The sequence below is a fragment of the Sylvia atricapilla genome, chromosome 25, assembly GCF_009819655.1.
Source record: "Sylvia atricapilla isolate bSylAtr1 chromosome 25, bSylAtr1.pri, whole genome shotgun sequence".
NCBI classification, from domain to species: domain Eukaryota; kingdom Metazoa; phylum Chordata; class Aves; order Passeriformes; family Sylviidae; genus Sylvia; species Sylvia atricapilla.
Window position 1 is genome coordinate 2,070,703 of NC_089164.1, and position 15,329 is coordinate 2,086,031.

Genomic DNA, 15,329 nt, shown 5'->3' on the forward strand with positions numbered 1-15,329 from the left:
TGGGGAGGGAGGGATGGAGCTTGGGCAGCGCTGCCCCTCTGGATTTACATTTAAATGAGGGTTTTGAGCACCTCGAGCTGTCCGGGGATGAATAATTGGGAGCGATTTGTTAATTGTCTCATTGGGGGTTGTGATTTTTCCGAGGAAAAGCGGGAGCGTGCTGAAAGGAAAAGGGGAAATGCGTTCTTTAAACCCACCCTGAGTGGGGTGAGGGTCCCTCAGGGAGGGAGAAGGGCACGGGCTGGAAAACGCAGCCGGAATTCTGCTCCAAATACCAAAAGGTGACTGGGAGGGGACTCACCGCGGGACCATCAGGTTAAATTACATTTATCACCGATATTCCTGCGGGTCGCGGGATTCCAAGTCCCTCTGAGGGCCAAAGGAAGCCAGATTTTATCAATGTCGCCCCCCAAACCAAACCAGCTCGACGGAAGAGCTTTAAAACCAGTCCTGGCACCAAGCCAGACTTCTCCTCCCCATCCCCAAGGAGATCCAAGCCCTGAAACTCCATCCAAAGGCAGAGAGGAGCTCGCTCAGCCCGTCTGAGGTGCAAAATTAGGGTTAGAGCACGGCTGAGAGCATCAGGCCAGGTCTGGGTCCCTCCAGAGCACCCCAAAGCACCCAAAAACTCCAGCCCGGCCCCAGGGGTGTCACCAGAGCAGCCACTGTCACCCCAAAACTCCAGCCTGGCCCCAGGGGTGTCACCAGAGCAGCCACTGTCACCCCAAAACTCCAGCCCAGCATCAGGGATGCCCCCAGAGCATCCCTGGTTCCTCAAAAGTGCCCCAGGAGCAGCCAGAGTTACCCCAAAACCTCATCCACCCTCAGAGGTGCCCCCAGAGCAGCCCCAGCTCCTCAAAAGCATCAGCTCAGCCCCGGGAGCAGCCACAGTCACCCCAAAAACCGCGTTTGGCCCCAAGAGCAGCCACAGCTACCCAAAAAAACCTGTCCAGCCACTGAAAGCAGCCACAGCCACCCCAAACTCCCATCCTGCCCCAAGAGCAGCCACAGCCGCCCCAAAAACCCCAACGCAGCCCCGAGAGCAGGCACAGTCACCCCAAAAACCCCAACGCAGCCCCGAGAGCAGGCACAGCCACCCCAAAAACCCTCCCGGCTCCTCTCCGTGCTGACCCCACAGCACCCCCATCTCATGCACCCCGATCCGTGCACAGCCCGGGGGGTCCAGCCCGGCCAGGGGGAGGTGACAGGGAGGGGACACAGCCACAGGCTGGGCTTTGCCCTCGCGTGTTCCTGGTGAGCCAAAAAAAAAAAAAAAAAAAGGATTTTTTTTTTTTTTTTCGTTTTGCCCTTCTGGTTTGTTCCACAAGGACTTGGCGGGGTCCTGAGGCCGCTAAAAGCTTTTCCCGCCCTGGGATTTGTCCCCATCCATCTCCGCTGGTTCCTGGAGGAGTTTTTGGTGGGGTTTTTTTGGGAGGGAGGGTTAAGAGATTGGTGTCGCCGGGTTAATGTCCCCATTAGCGCGATGGAGGCAGCCATCAGCTAATGCACGCCTGGCATTCCCACGGGGACCGCGGATTGCCCCGCAGGAAAACGAGATCCCCAAAAGGCACAAAGTGACTTTGGGGGAAGGCGGAAAAACCTGGAGCAGCTCTCCCAGCGCCTCCCGGGAGCAGCAGAAATTCAGCTTTAATTCAGGGTTTAGTTAGGAAAGAGATAATCCGGGATAAATCCCAGCCTGGCTGTTCCTGCTGCGGGAATCTCATCCGTGAGCATCCCTCGAATCAATCCTCGGCGATTCTGGAGCAGTGGGATGAGCTGCCCGCGATTCCAGGAGGGATTTTTTTCCCTCCCTGCCCCAATTCCCCGGCTCTGGGGGAAGCGATTCCCCGGGAGCGGAGCCGTCGCTTCCCATCAGGATAACTCGGGGCTGGCTCGGGAGGGGATGGAGAGGATGGAAAATCATCCTGGCAGGAGCAGGGCCAGGTGAAGAGTGGGACGGGGTGAGCCGGAAAACTCGGGGAATTCTGCTCGGGGAGGGGTCGGGGTTTGATCCCGGGATGAGAAACCGCGGCCTCGCTCGGGTTTAAAGATTAAATTGGATGCAGGAGAAGAGATTTGGGGCTTGGGGGAGAAGCGTTCAAATCCATCCCATAATGAGGGCTGCGGGTGGATCTCAGGGATCAAGGGGGATCCCAAGGATCCTATATCCCCCAAAGAAAAGGGATTTTAGAGATCCGAGAGTCCCTTCCCGGGGGAAGCCTCAAAAGCCCTCTGGCTGCCACCGGCAGCGACAAAAACCCCAAAGGGACACAGGAGAGCCAGGCTGGCATTCCCAAACCTTCGGAAAACCTGGAAATCCCACCGCAAAAAAACTGGAATTCCTCCTAAAAACTGGCCACAAGCTTTGCGAAGGAGCTGGAATTGTTTTCCTGCATTCCAAGGTTTGGTCAGGAATTTGGGAACGAGAATTCCAGAAGTTTGTGGAGGAGCTGGAATTGTTTTCCTTCCCTTCTTGATGGAAAGTTTTTTGGGAACAAGAATTCCCAGTTTTTCTGGAGCTGCTGGAATTATTTTCCTGCACTCCCAGAGCTTGGACAGAAAAGTTCGAGGACAGGACTGAGCACCTGGAATTTATGGGATAAGGGGGGAAAAAATTCCCCATTTTCCGGAAGGGAGCAGCCACTTGGGAATTCGCTCCAAGAGGGAAGAAATCACCCAGGAATTTCGGACTAAAAACCACCAGCAGCAATTCCCAGCTCTTTATCCCATTTTAGGCCAGCCCATCTTCCTGGAAAGAGCCGAACGAGCACTCAGCTCTTTAATTGTCTCCCTTTCAAGGCTGGTTTTATATTTTTTTCCGTCTCCAAGATCCATTATTCCCTCTCAGGGAAGGATGAGAGCAGGGGAAGATGATGGATTGAGGATGCAGCAATTAATAATTTCACTAATGAGAGATGCTGAGCTCTTCGCTGCCTCCCCAGCTGGGAGTGGAGCAACAACAACAACAACAAAAAGAATCCAAACCTTCCATAAAAACCTGTTTGAAGCAGAGATTAGGGGAAAAAATATCCCAGAAAAGGAGAATCCTAAAAGGAAAAATGGGATTTTTTTAAGGGAAGCTCTAAAGGGAAAAAAAAAATTCAGAAAGGGAGAATCTTAAAAGGAAAAATGAAATTTTTTTTAAAAGAGAAGTTCTAAGGAAAAGACAAAAATCCTGCTCAGAGCAGGATAATTCAATGAAAAGGGACTTTGTTGGTTTTTTGGGTTTTTTTTTTTGCAAAATCCAGGAAACAATCCCAATCTCTGCCACTTTTTAATTATTTAAAGGTGCTTTTAATGCGATGTCGGGCTGTGGCAACATCTTTCCCTGGGGTGTGTCTGCAAAATAATGAGGCTTGGAGGATATTGGGATGAATTTTTCATGATTTTTCTGATGGTGATCGGGCTGAGGTTAATTTTTTATTCTCCCGGTTTTTACCGACAGAATGGAATTGGGAATCCTTGGCCATGAAGCTGGGAAAATCCAAGGTGGGAAGAGAAGGAACTGGAGAAGAGGAGGGGTGATGAAGCAGAAAGAGAGGGCTCAGCAATTCCTTCTCATTCTGAAATGAAAAATGGGATTTTTCTCCTCAAATCCTCATTTATGGACAGAGAAAAACCAGGATTTTCCCTGTGACCCTAAACCAAATTTCTTTATGGCCCCTGATGAAGTTGGTTGTTTTTTTGTTTGGTTTTTTTTTTTTTTTTTTTCCATAAGGATGGAAAAATCAAAAAAATCCAGTTTAGGGGTTTCGTTTTCACTCAGAACATAAACCAAAAGCCCATTTTTAATCTTCTCTTTCCCTCCAGATCTCCTCTCCCGTTGTCCAAAGCCTGGCTCAGGAAAGGTGAATCCTTTCCTGAGGGAAAAATCACTGCACTTCACTTCCATTCCATCACCTGCTCCGTTTCCTCCCGGCCCTGACCCCGCCTGTGTCGGCTTCTCCCTGGAAAAGGAACATTTTCATCCCCTGGCAGCGGAAAAGAGAATTTCCCTGCAATTTTCAGGATGAATTCCATAAAAAATCTGCCTGATCTTGGTCAGCCAACAGAGATGGGAAAGGTCAGGGAGAATTTCCTAGGATTTTTTGGGAAGAGAAATATTCTCTGGAGTTTGAGGAGGCGGGAGGAGAAAAGAGATCCAGCTCTGGATCGGGATTGGGATGGGAGAGGGATTTTTCCATGCCCTGGATCTTGGAGGAAGGTGAGGAAGATGAGGCAGAAAATTCCCAATTTCCAGCTCCGCTTCCCAACTCTCAGCCCTTTCCAAAGTGGCTTTTTTTTCCCTTTTGGAAAAGGGCAAATGGAGGGAATGGGCTCTGGATAATTGGAGGATTATCCCTGAAATCACAAATAATTCCATTGGGCCAAGAAATGAAGCTGGGAATGATTCGGTGCCGGGAGGATGAAGAGATCAGGCCGTGATTCCAGAGTTCAGTGAGATCCTCTGGAAGCAGAAAGGGACTCGAGGAGATCCTGATCCACAAAGAAAATCCAGATTCTGCTGGATGAGCCAAACCCTGGATGGAGAAGGAGCTGGAGGAGAGGGTGGCCTCAGTCCCAAGGGGTTTTATGTGCATATTTTTCAGGGATTTTATGTTCATTTCCAGCATTTTTATGGGAATTTTCAGGATTTTTATGTTAATTTCCATGTGCCCACCACCTAAACCTGACCAACCTGTCATTCCTCTTTTTTTTTTTTCCTTTGGGAAGGTGAAGGAAGAGGAAAAGACAGGAAGGAGAACGACTGGGGGGGAAAAAAGCAAAATATTATCAGGAAGAGACGCCGCTGCGACAAAATCCAAAGAGAAGGAACATCCACGAGGCAGGAAAAGAGAATCCTGCCCTTGGATCCCTCGGGAAAACCTTCCCTGGGAAGCTGTTCCTGCTTGGAACGTGCCGAGGCAAAGCAGGACCTGATGAGGTCCCTCAGTGCAGGGGATCAGGAGCTGCTGCTGCTCCCAAAAAAAGTTTTTTTTTGGGATGAGTTTGGTGCCGGCTGCGCCTCCTGATGGGCCGTTCCCGCATCCCTGAGGCGGGAAAAGGCTCTGGAATGTGAGGGATGCGTGTTGGCTGAGGGGAAAATCAGAATTTTCCAAGTCTGGGAGAGGTGGGAATCCTTCCCTGGGCGACCTGGGGTTGTGTTGGAATAACCAGGATTGGAGAAGGAGAAGGAGAAGGAGAAGGAGAAGGAGAAGGAGAAGGAGAAGGAGGAAAAGGAGAGGAGGAAGGGGAGCTGTCCCTGGTGCTGGAAAAGGTCTCTCCCTTCTCCCACGGATTTTTTGGGAATAGCGAGGAGGGCAAAGCCAGCAGAGAGGCTCCATGCAGAACATGCACAGCTCAAATTCCCGCTCAAACCCTTCCAATGGACACCGGGGGTGGGGAGGAATCTCCTGGATCTGAGCCCTGGGAGAGCTAAAGGGAATTTCGACCCCTCAAAAAATCCCAAATCTCCAGCTGTGATCCCACAAGGGCCCCATGGAGCCGGAAATGTTCTGTGGGATGGGGATGGGATAAAAAAGGAGAGGAGTTTGTGCAGGGCTGGGCTTAAAATCATCTGTGAGAAGGGGGGGAATTGTCTTATAGGGAAAAATTCTTTAATACAGAAAAAAACCCCTTCTTTAATAAGGAAAAAAAAAAAAAAAACCATCTCTTTAGGAGGGAGAAAATCCCTCTTTAATAAAAAAAAAAAAATTCTTTAATTTGGAAAAAAACCCCCCTAAAATAGCGGGGAAACACTCTTTAATGGGGAAAAAGCTGTCTATAGTAGGGGGAAAAACCTGCTAAAATAGGGGGAAAACCCCATTTTAATAGGGAAAAAAGCCCTCTTTAATAAGGAAAAAATCCTCTTTAATGAGGAAACAAAACTCACTTTAATAGGTTAAAACCCTCTTTAATATGGAAAAAACTCTTCTTTAACAGGGAAATCCCCACTTTATTAGGGAAAAACTCTTCACTTTATAGGCAAAAACCCGCAATTTAATAGAGAAAAAAACCCACTTTAATAGGGAAAAACCCCTCACTTTAATAGGAAAAAAACCTCCATTTTAATAGGGAAAAAATGCCCAATTTAATAGGGAAAAAAAGCCCAATTTAATGTGAACTGGACTGTCCTCTGGGCCCGAAGCCGCCGTGGTTTGGTTTGGAGATTTTTGAGCGGATTTCAATCCCGTCTTTGAGACCTTTTAATCTTCCCCTGCCCCGCTGTGGAGCCGCCCTGGTCCCCTTTGTGCCTGAAACCATTGAACTGCCCGCTTGGCTGTGGCCATTGGAAGGGTTTTAATGAACTTTTCGGCTTAATTGGCGGCTTTAATTGGCAAGCTCCGGTGCCCCCATGCCGGTTTTACCTCCGGGTACGGTACCTGGGCTTGGCGTGGCTTCGGAGGCAGCGCCAGGGATAGAGGGAGAGAGAAAAAAATGGGAAAATTGAGAGAGAAAGAGGGAAGAGAGAAACACAGGAATTTATCAAACAACGCCAAGGAGCCGCCAGGACAGTCGGAGTCATGGGAGAGAAGGGGAAAAATGGGAAAACGGAAATTGGAAAATTGGAAAAATGGGGAAAAGGGAGAAAAAATGGGGGAAATGGAGAGAAAGAGAGGAGAGAGAAACACAGGAATTTATCAAACAACGCCAAGGAGACGCCAGGACACTCGGAGTCATCGGAGAGAGGGAGAAAATAGGAAAATGGAGAGAAAAAGGGGGGGAAATGGGAAAATGGAAAGAAAAGGGGAGAGAAAACCACAGGAATTTATCAAACAACTCCAAGGAGCCACCAGGACAGTCAGAGTCACTGAAGACAGGAGAGAGAGGGGGAAAAAATGAGATCAAATTCAACATGGGACGGCCTCTGGAATCCAGAAATCTGGGATAAACCAGGAATCTGGGATAAAGCAGAAATCTGGGACAAACCAAGCCAGGGAATCTGGGATAGACCACCCCAGGATCCAGGTTAAACACCCAAGAGGGGCCAGAGGTGACACTGAGGTGGCACTGAGGTGACAGTGGTGTCGTTCAGACAAGTACTTCAGCAGGCATTTAGGTCTAATCCAAACAAAAACCAGTTTTGACACCGAATTTCTCCTCGGTTTTTTATGTCCCACCCGATTTAAACTCCTCATCTGGAGCAGAAAACCTCCTTGGAGCGAGTTAATGGATTTAATTTCCTTAGTCTGCTTATTTTCCCTAAATTCCTGCCCCATCTTTCCCTCAGCTTGGCGGGAAGTCCCATCAAAGTGAGCAAAACCTCCCTTATTTCATGTTGTACCTCGTGTCTGGAGGGCAAATTTCTGCCATGTGGGAGTAAATAATTTAAATTTATATTTTTTCTGCACTTTGACAGCCAAATTTGGTGCTTTTTGGCAGCACCGGGTGGCACATCCTGACCCCAAACCCCACAGAGGGGGTTGCTTATTTTGTCCAGCAGGTTTGGGCACCACCTGGTCTTTTCAAATACACAAAACTGATCCAAAATCAATTAAAATTTATAAATGTAAAAATTATATATTATTATATAAATTATTATATATTACCACACTAATGTACATTATTATGCATTATTAAAATTTTGTATATCTATATTATATATATTATACATTATTTTATATTATTTTATTGTATTTTATATTATTTTTAATATTATGTTTTTTATTTTAATATTAAAAAAAATTATACACCATGACTGTTACCTCGTTATTATCACTGTTTAAAATTCTGGTCTGAAGCAGCTAAAAATACTCAATTTTTGACTCCAATCCAATCCCTGAGATCTCCCAATTCTTTTTAAATCAATTCCAGGCCCCTCTCGTCTTTCCCTTGGCTGTTTTCTCCCCTTTCATCCAATAAATTTTGCTGGATCCCACCCCAGGGGTGTCGGGAATGGTTTTATTCCCACTGGATCCGGGCAGGAATCGCTTTCCCCACTCAGAGCCATTAGCTGGGATGGGGGATGGAGGGAAGGAGAGAAAACCCCATTAAATCCCGGCTCAAACCCAATCCCAGCTCCATCAGCCGGGCCTAAGGAGGGCACAGAGCTGCCCTTGGCTCCCTCAGGGCTCCGGAAATTCCACTTAAACTTGATGGATGTTCCACAACGGGAGTTTTATCTGATTACGGGGCCAAGATTGGGGCTCTGGAAGCTTTTAGGGTCGGGTGACACCCATGGGGTGACAGAGAGCTGGCACCAGGAGTTTCATCTCATTATAGGGCCAAGATTGGGGCTCTGGAGGCTTTTAGGGTTGGGTGACATCTGTGAGGTGACAGGGAGGTGGCACCAGGAGTTTTATGTGGTTATGGGGTTGAGGTTGGAGCTCTGAAGGCTTTTAGGGTTGGGTGCCACCCATGGGGTCATAGGAAGGTGGCACTGGGAATTTTATCTGATTATGGGGCTGAGATTGGGACTCTGGAGTCTTTTAGGGTCAAGTGACACCTGTGGGGTGACAGGGAGGTGGCACTGAGGTCCCTGCACACAGAAATACCCCAAAGCTGCTCCCGTTGAGCTCACACACAAACCCTGAGGGGTGAACCAGAGCCTCACCCTCAGCACGAGGAGAGCGAGACCCCAAAACCACCGATCAGTTTGAGTTGAAAAGGACCTTAAATCTCATCTGGTCCCACCCAGGGACATTTCCACCCTCCCAGGTGGCTCCTTGGACCCCTCAGAGATGCAGGAGCATCCACAACCTCCCCGTGCCAGCGCTTCCAAACCCTCCCAGCCAGGAATTCCTTCCGGAACCCCGTCTCACCCTGCCCTCTTTTGGTATAAAACATAAATTCAGGGCACAGGAGGGGTGTCCCCGCCTTGGGGACAGCCAGGAGCACAGGACAGTCCCCAGGTCACCTCTGTTGGGTTTTTACTGCAGCATTTGGCCACCTCCCCCTCTCAGCGGCCATTGTTTGCCCGCACTCCTGGTTTTTTGGATTCCCTGATTCCATTTTTGGGTTTGCCATGTCCCACCACAAGGCCATATCCCATGGCCTGTCCCAATAACATTTTGGGGTTTGTCACATCCTTCCACGATGCCATTTTTTGGCTGTCCCATGGCCTGTTCATGGTGACACTTTTGAGATTTGTCATGGCCTGTCTTTATGCCATTTTTGGACTGTCCCATTGCCTGTCTTTATGCCATTTTGGGGGTTTGTCACATCCTGCCACCACGTCATTTTTTAGCTGTCCCATGGCCTGTCATGATCCCATTTTTGAGATTTGGCATGGCCTGTGACAATAACATTTTTGGGGTTTGTCACATCCTGTCACGATGCCGTTTTTCGGCTGTCCCATGGCCCGTCACGATGCCATTTTTGGGGTTTCTCACATCCTGCCATGATTCCATTTTTTGGGTTTGCCACATTCTGTCCCCTCGGCAGAGCCGGGTGCTGCCCTTACCTTCATCCAGCAGTGCCGGCGAGTCCTCCACCAAGGCCTCTCCCTCTCCCACCTGGGTGCGGGCGCGGAGCACGAAGTGATAGCGGGAGATGGGGTCTGACCTCTGCAGGGAGAACCTCGTCTGGTTGGGGGACAGGTTCTCCATCACCGTCCTGCCCGTCCGCGTCCCGTTAACTGCAGAGGGGAAAATGGGAATTCCTGGGGTGTCCAGCTCATCCCTCAGCCTGGTCTGGGAATTCCTGGGGTGTCCAGCTCATCCACTTCCATCCTCCCGGGTGGCTCCAGGCTGACCTTGGACCCTTCAGAGATGCAGGAGCATCCAAAACCTCTCCATGCCAGTGCTTCCAAACCCTCCCAGCCAGGAATTCCTTCCGGAATCCCGTCTCACTCTGCCCTCTGTTGGTTTAAAACATAAATTCAGGGCACAGGAGGGATGTCCCCGCCTTGGGGACAGCCAGGAGCACAGGACAGTCCCCAGGTCACCTCTGTTGGGTTTTTACTGTAGCATTTGGCCACCTCCCCCTCTCAGCGGCCATCGTTGGCCCGCACCCCTGGTATTTTGGATTCCCTGATTCCATTTTCTGGCTGTCCCATCAGCCTGGGCCGGGAGTTCCTGGGGTGTCCAGCTCATCCCTCAGCCCCTGGAGGGTCTCTGAGGTCACCCTGAGGTCACTCTGGGTCTCAGGAACATTCTGGGCATCACCTCATCCAGCTTGCATTAGGTGTCCACATAAAAATGCCTCAGGCTGCACCCAAAATCTTCCTAAATCTGAGATAAAACAAAATTTCCTTTCAAAAACTGAGTCTGGGGAGCTGCTGAGCACATCCCACCCCACCCTGCAGATGTCCAGGACCCCTCCCAACACCAGTTTGTCCCACCATGGCCATCTCCAGGTCCTCACAGGTCTCCCTGCCCTGGCCAGAAGCAGGAAGAGAAGGATTTCCTGGGAAGAAGACGTGGGACGTACAGGGATAGTACCGGAGGGTGTATCCCGTGATGATCCCGTTGGGATGCTCGGGGTGATCCCACTCCAGGTTGATGATTTCCAGGTTGGGCTGTCGGATCCGCAGGTACCTGGGGGGGCTGGGCACTTGGAGGAGAGAAAACACACACAGGGTAACAAATCTCATGCTGCTGCACCCGCCACGGGCTGGGCCACGCCCTGGGGGCTCCGAAATTCCCCCACAGACACGCCCCGAACGGATCACACGAGGATTTATCCCAAAAACTCCGAGCCAGGTGGGGTTTTCAACAGGGAGGAAAAGTGGAGGAGCTCTGGTGGGATCCAAATCCCGTGGAATGTAGATCCAGCCCCACTTCTCCTGTTGGACCCAAACTTCCTGGCCTTCCTTCCTGGCCCTCCTCCCATCCCCAGGTTTTCATCCCAAAAATTTCTCCCTTAGAAGCAGAGAAAATAATCCCAAAAACTTCTTTTAACTCCAGCCCTACTCCTCCTCCCAGACCCAAATTTCCTGACCTTCAAAGTTTTCATCCCACAGATTTCTCTCTTAGAAGAGCAATAAATATCCCAAAAAACTTCTCTCCAGCCCCATATCTACCCTTGGGAACAAACTTCCCAAATTTCCCAGGTTTTTCATCCCAAAGATTCCTCCCTTAGAACCCCCAGAAATGGTTTTTCTTATCCCCCAAAAAAATCTCTGGGAAATGGAATTCCAGAGATTTTTCTCCAGGGAGCTGCTGCTCCTTACCCTAAGGAACTTCTGGGATTGTCACTGCTTTAACTGCTGAAGGAAGGAAAGAATTATCCAGCCTGGAGTTAAATTATTCTCCTGATTTCCTCCTAATTGCGGTGTCTTAATTGGGGGAAGAGGGATGGGAGAGCTCGGGGATTTATTTTCAGTTGTTCAGGATATCCTTCAGCCTCCTCAATGTCAGTTGGAGTTGATAAAAGGGCTTGGTGGTGCAGGAAAAATCAAAATCTGCATTTTTTTCCCCGTGAGAAGAGTAAAATCCGCTGTAATTATTAATTAACGCCACCCAAATGTCGTTATCATCACCCCAAATGTCCAAAGCCACCCCAAATGCCCCAGAAGCAAGATCACAATGCCCCTGCCTGCAAAACCTACAGGAACTGAACATTTTCATCTGAAACAACCTCCATAATCCACAGAAAATCCTTTAAAAATGGGGATTGTTTTCCCAAAGAATTGTGAAGGAAGAGAGATGCCGGGATGGGATGTGGAGGGAGAGAAAAGGAGAGACCCCAAAATACTTTGAGACAAGACTTGCAAATCTTTTCTTGTGCTTTTGTGACCTTCTGCGGGCTGCACGAAAAGTCACTTCCAGCCCTTGGAATTACGGCTCCTGCTCGGAATTATCGGCAGTGTCTATAAATAGCTCCTGTGCTAGCGACAAAATTAAACCCCAGAGTTCATCCTTGACACAAAGAACGAGGTGATCTCGCCCTAAAAGCCTGGCAGAGGAATCAGGGAGTCCTGAAGGTCCCAGGAAGGTTTTCCTGCCTTTTCCAGGATGGATCCAACTGCTGGATCCAAACCACAGCTGGGGGACGTTTCCAGCTCAGGGAGCAAATCGAGGGCACGGGGCTGTGCCTGGAAATGGGTTTTGCAAATATTTCTCTGCTTCAGCCCAAAATCTTCTTGGGTGAGGTGTCCAGAGCACCTGACAGGGATTTTTTTGGGATTGCTGAAGGAGGCAGCTCCCTGGATCTGCTCCACCCAACCCTCTCCCAGCAGGGAAAGAATTCCCTTTGTGTTGGAGCCCCAGAGGAAGAAAACATCAGGCTTTCTGAGCTGAGGGGCAGTGACTCTCAATCAGGCATTAAATTCGACTTGAGGCCATGGAACAGTTTTCCGAAATTGAGTGACAGCACTGGGATTGTGGGTGTGTAATTCGAATATTATTGTGTGGTCTCACAGGGTGAAAAACTTGGAATTTGGGACTTTAGTATATAATAATGTACGGGTCAAGATGGAGGATTTTGGGCATTGTCTGGGTCCTTCTTCTTCACCTGCTTCTTCCTTCTTCTTCAAGGATTTGGGTGGTTTTCTGTAATTGGGTGAAAATATTCACATTGCGGGCCTTGGGCGGCCGTTATTGGGTCAGAAATATAAATAATAAAGGCGTCACCTCGTCATTGGGTAATTCACACTTAAATAACCTCAGAAAGAGTCAGAAGCTCTCCATTTTACCTCATTTCTCTAATTTGCTAGTCAGACCTCACGAATCTGTAAACAGATAAATAATGAACATCCGAGTCCGGACTCGAAAACTTCGACTCCCGTGAATTAATTCTGACCTTCTAGGAGAAAAAAAAGCCAGAATCTTCACCCCTGTGGGGACATACCTCCTTCAGGGGTGGGGAATTCCTTCGTTTCGCTGCGGGGCCCGTCCCCGCGGCCGTTGGTGACCACCATCTCCAGTTTGTAGTTGCTGTAGGGGAAGAGCCGGGACACGGTGCCCCGGTTGCGGTCCCCGGGAAAACTCACAAACTGCCGTTTTTTGGACACCCACAGGTTCTTCAGCAAGCTGCTGTCCCTCCAGAAATAGGCCTTCAAGAAACAGGCAGGCCAGGTGAAGCTTTTTTTTTCCCATTTAATCACGGTTTTTTGGGGAGTTTTTAGATATTAAAAAGCAGAATTTTGCCTCTAAGGGCAGCTCGAAGCTGTGGAGGTTTTTAGAGGGATTAGTGGAGCTCCATGAGGAAAATCAGGAGTGTTACCTGAGGAAGAGGCTGAGCTGGGGGTTAAGAGCTTCCCAAAACATAGAGCAAAGCCACTGAGCTCGGACTAAAGCAATTCCTGATTCCCAAGGATTAAAATCCAAGTGATTCTCCCTTTCCACTCGGAGCAGTGGTGGGCAAGGAAAGGTGGGACACACCCAGGCACCAAAAAACAGCCTGAATTTGGGCATTTTCCCATTCGAGCTCCTGGCTGTAAATCCTATTTCATGCAGAAACAGGAATCCATTCAGAAAATCCCCCAGAACCAGGAAAAGTAGAGCCAGCAGATGATCGGATTGGGAATGCTGGGATTCGTTGCTGGACAGGAGGTTTTGGGAATTTAACACCCAGTTTTGGGGTTTTAACACCCAGGGAAGGGTCTTGCTCAAGGTTTGGCTTGATTTGAAGAGCTCCATCCTCAGCAGATATTAAATATTAGATATAAATCCAGAAAGACAGATAAATATGAAATATAAACCTGGAAAAATCCGGAAAAACACGGATCCACGTTGGTTTTAGTGCCCAGTTAGTCCTGACAGCAGGTTTAGGCTTTTCAGGGGTTGTTGATCAGTAAAAGACGCTGTCAGTATTTTGGGGATGACACAAAACCTCACCTGGGTGGGGTCACTCCCTCAGAGCCCCTTTGCCTCGTGGCCAGGACCATCCCAATCCCTCCCTGTCTTCTTGGAGCATCTCGAATCCTGCAGCCAAGCCCAGAGGGAGCAGGAGGAGATGTCCCCAACCCCATCCCAACACCCCAAAGAGCAAATCCTCATTTCCTGCCCCAAATTCTTGGTTCCTGCCCCAAATTCTTGGGTTCCTGCCCCAAATTCTTGGGTTCCTGGTGATCAAAGGAAGTTTTCTGTCATCCCCACATCCAGCAGCTCCATCCCTGGGAGCCAGCTGTGGATTTTTGGGAGGTTTAGCTGTGTTAACGGTCAGTGCCGGGATTTGGGGTTGGGGAATTTGGGATTTGCTCACTCGGTACTCCTTGAGCTGTCCCTGGATGGTGTCCAAGTGCACCCGGGTCCAGGTCAGAGCTATGGCTGTGCTGTTTAAGACTCTGATCCTGACATCCGTGGGCGCAGCCTTGGGATCTGGGCGGGCAGGGATAAAGCGGAGTGGCTGTTAGGAACCTGGAATGACCCTGGAGCTGGGACAGCTGGACAGCTGGACAGCTGGACAACCCCCTGCTGTGCTTTTCCCATCACAAATCCCGTGAGCTGCAGCCCCACAGTGGCTCCACCCTCTTCCATGGGGAGAAAATAAATGTGATTTCGCTCCACCAGCCATCAGGAGAACATTCCTGGTCCAGCTAAAATTGGAAATTCCTGCTGCAGGGAAGGGTCTGGCTCACCTCCCTCTCCAGGTGAGGGATCCCATCACGTCCAACCCTTTCCTGCCTCACCTGTCCCAAAGTTGGACCCCAAAGTTCCAAAAACCCCTCATTTCTATATTTTTAATCAGAATTTGGTCAATTTGCTGTGGATCCAGTTGGGATTTTACCTCCTCTCTACAGCTGCTGCTGTGTGGAGAGATCAGGAGTGAAGCAGCTTGGATCTGACTATTTTTGGGACAGTTTTTGTGGAATTCTTTGATTTTTAACCCATCCCACGCCCCAAAAGGAGGCAGGAGAAGCTCTGATCTCCCTGATTTGCCTCCATAGAACACAGACACACCCCTGGAGGCTCATCCAGATCTGCCCAAACCTCCAAATCATTGCAGGAATTTCCAAGACAATTTAAAAAACCCCTGGGAGGGCACAGACAATGGACCTTCGCCAGTAGCAACCTCTGAACTGGATCCAGCTTGCTTCCAGTGCTTTGTCATCCCCTGATTCCCACTTTTTCACCCCATTTAGCCCAGATGGCCACAAGCAGGGACATCTCCCATAGCCCAGGTGACCATGGGTGGGGACACCTTCCTAGCCAGGGTGGCCATGAGAAAGGACATCACCCCTAGCCCAGGTCACCATGAGCAAGGACATCTTCCATGGCCCAGGTGGCCACGGACAGGGACACCTTCCCCAGCTCAGGTGGCCACAGATGGGGACATCTCCTATATCTCAGGTGGCCATGGGTGGGGACATCTCCCATAGCCCAAGTCACCATGAGCAAGGACACCTTCCACGGCCCAAGTGGCCACAGATAGGGACACCTCCTCTAGCCCAGGTGGCCACAAGCAGGGACATCTTCCATAGCTCAGGTGGCCATGGATGGGGACACTTTCCACAGCTCAGGTAG

General features: G+C 49.6%; 1 protein-coding gene across 1 annotated transcript in view; it reads right to left on the reverse strand.

Moving 5' to 3' along the window:
- Positions 1–15,329, reverse strand: part of NFASC (neurofascin) — a 74,009-nt gene that overhangs the window by 18,027 nt on the left and 40,653 nt on the right. Inside the window, 5 exon segments of the mRNA XM_066335904.1 lie at positions 6,363–6,377; positions 9,383–9,556; positions 10,351–10,473; positions 12,712–12,916; positions 14,068–14,183. Coding sequence (XP_066192001.1) covers positions 6,363–6,377; positions 9,383–9,556; positions 10,351–10,473; positions 12,712–12,916; positions 14,068–14,183 — 633 coding nt within the window.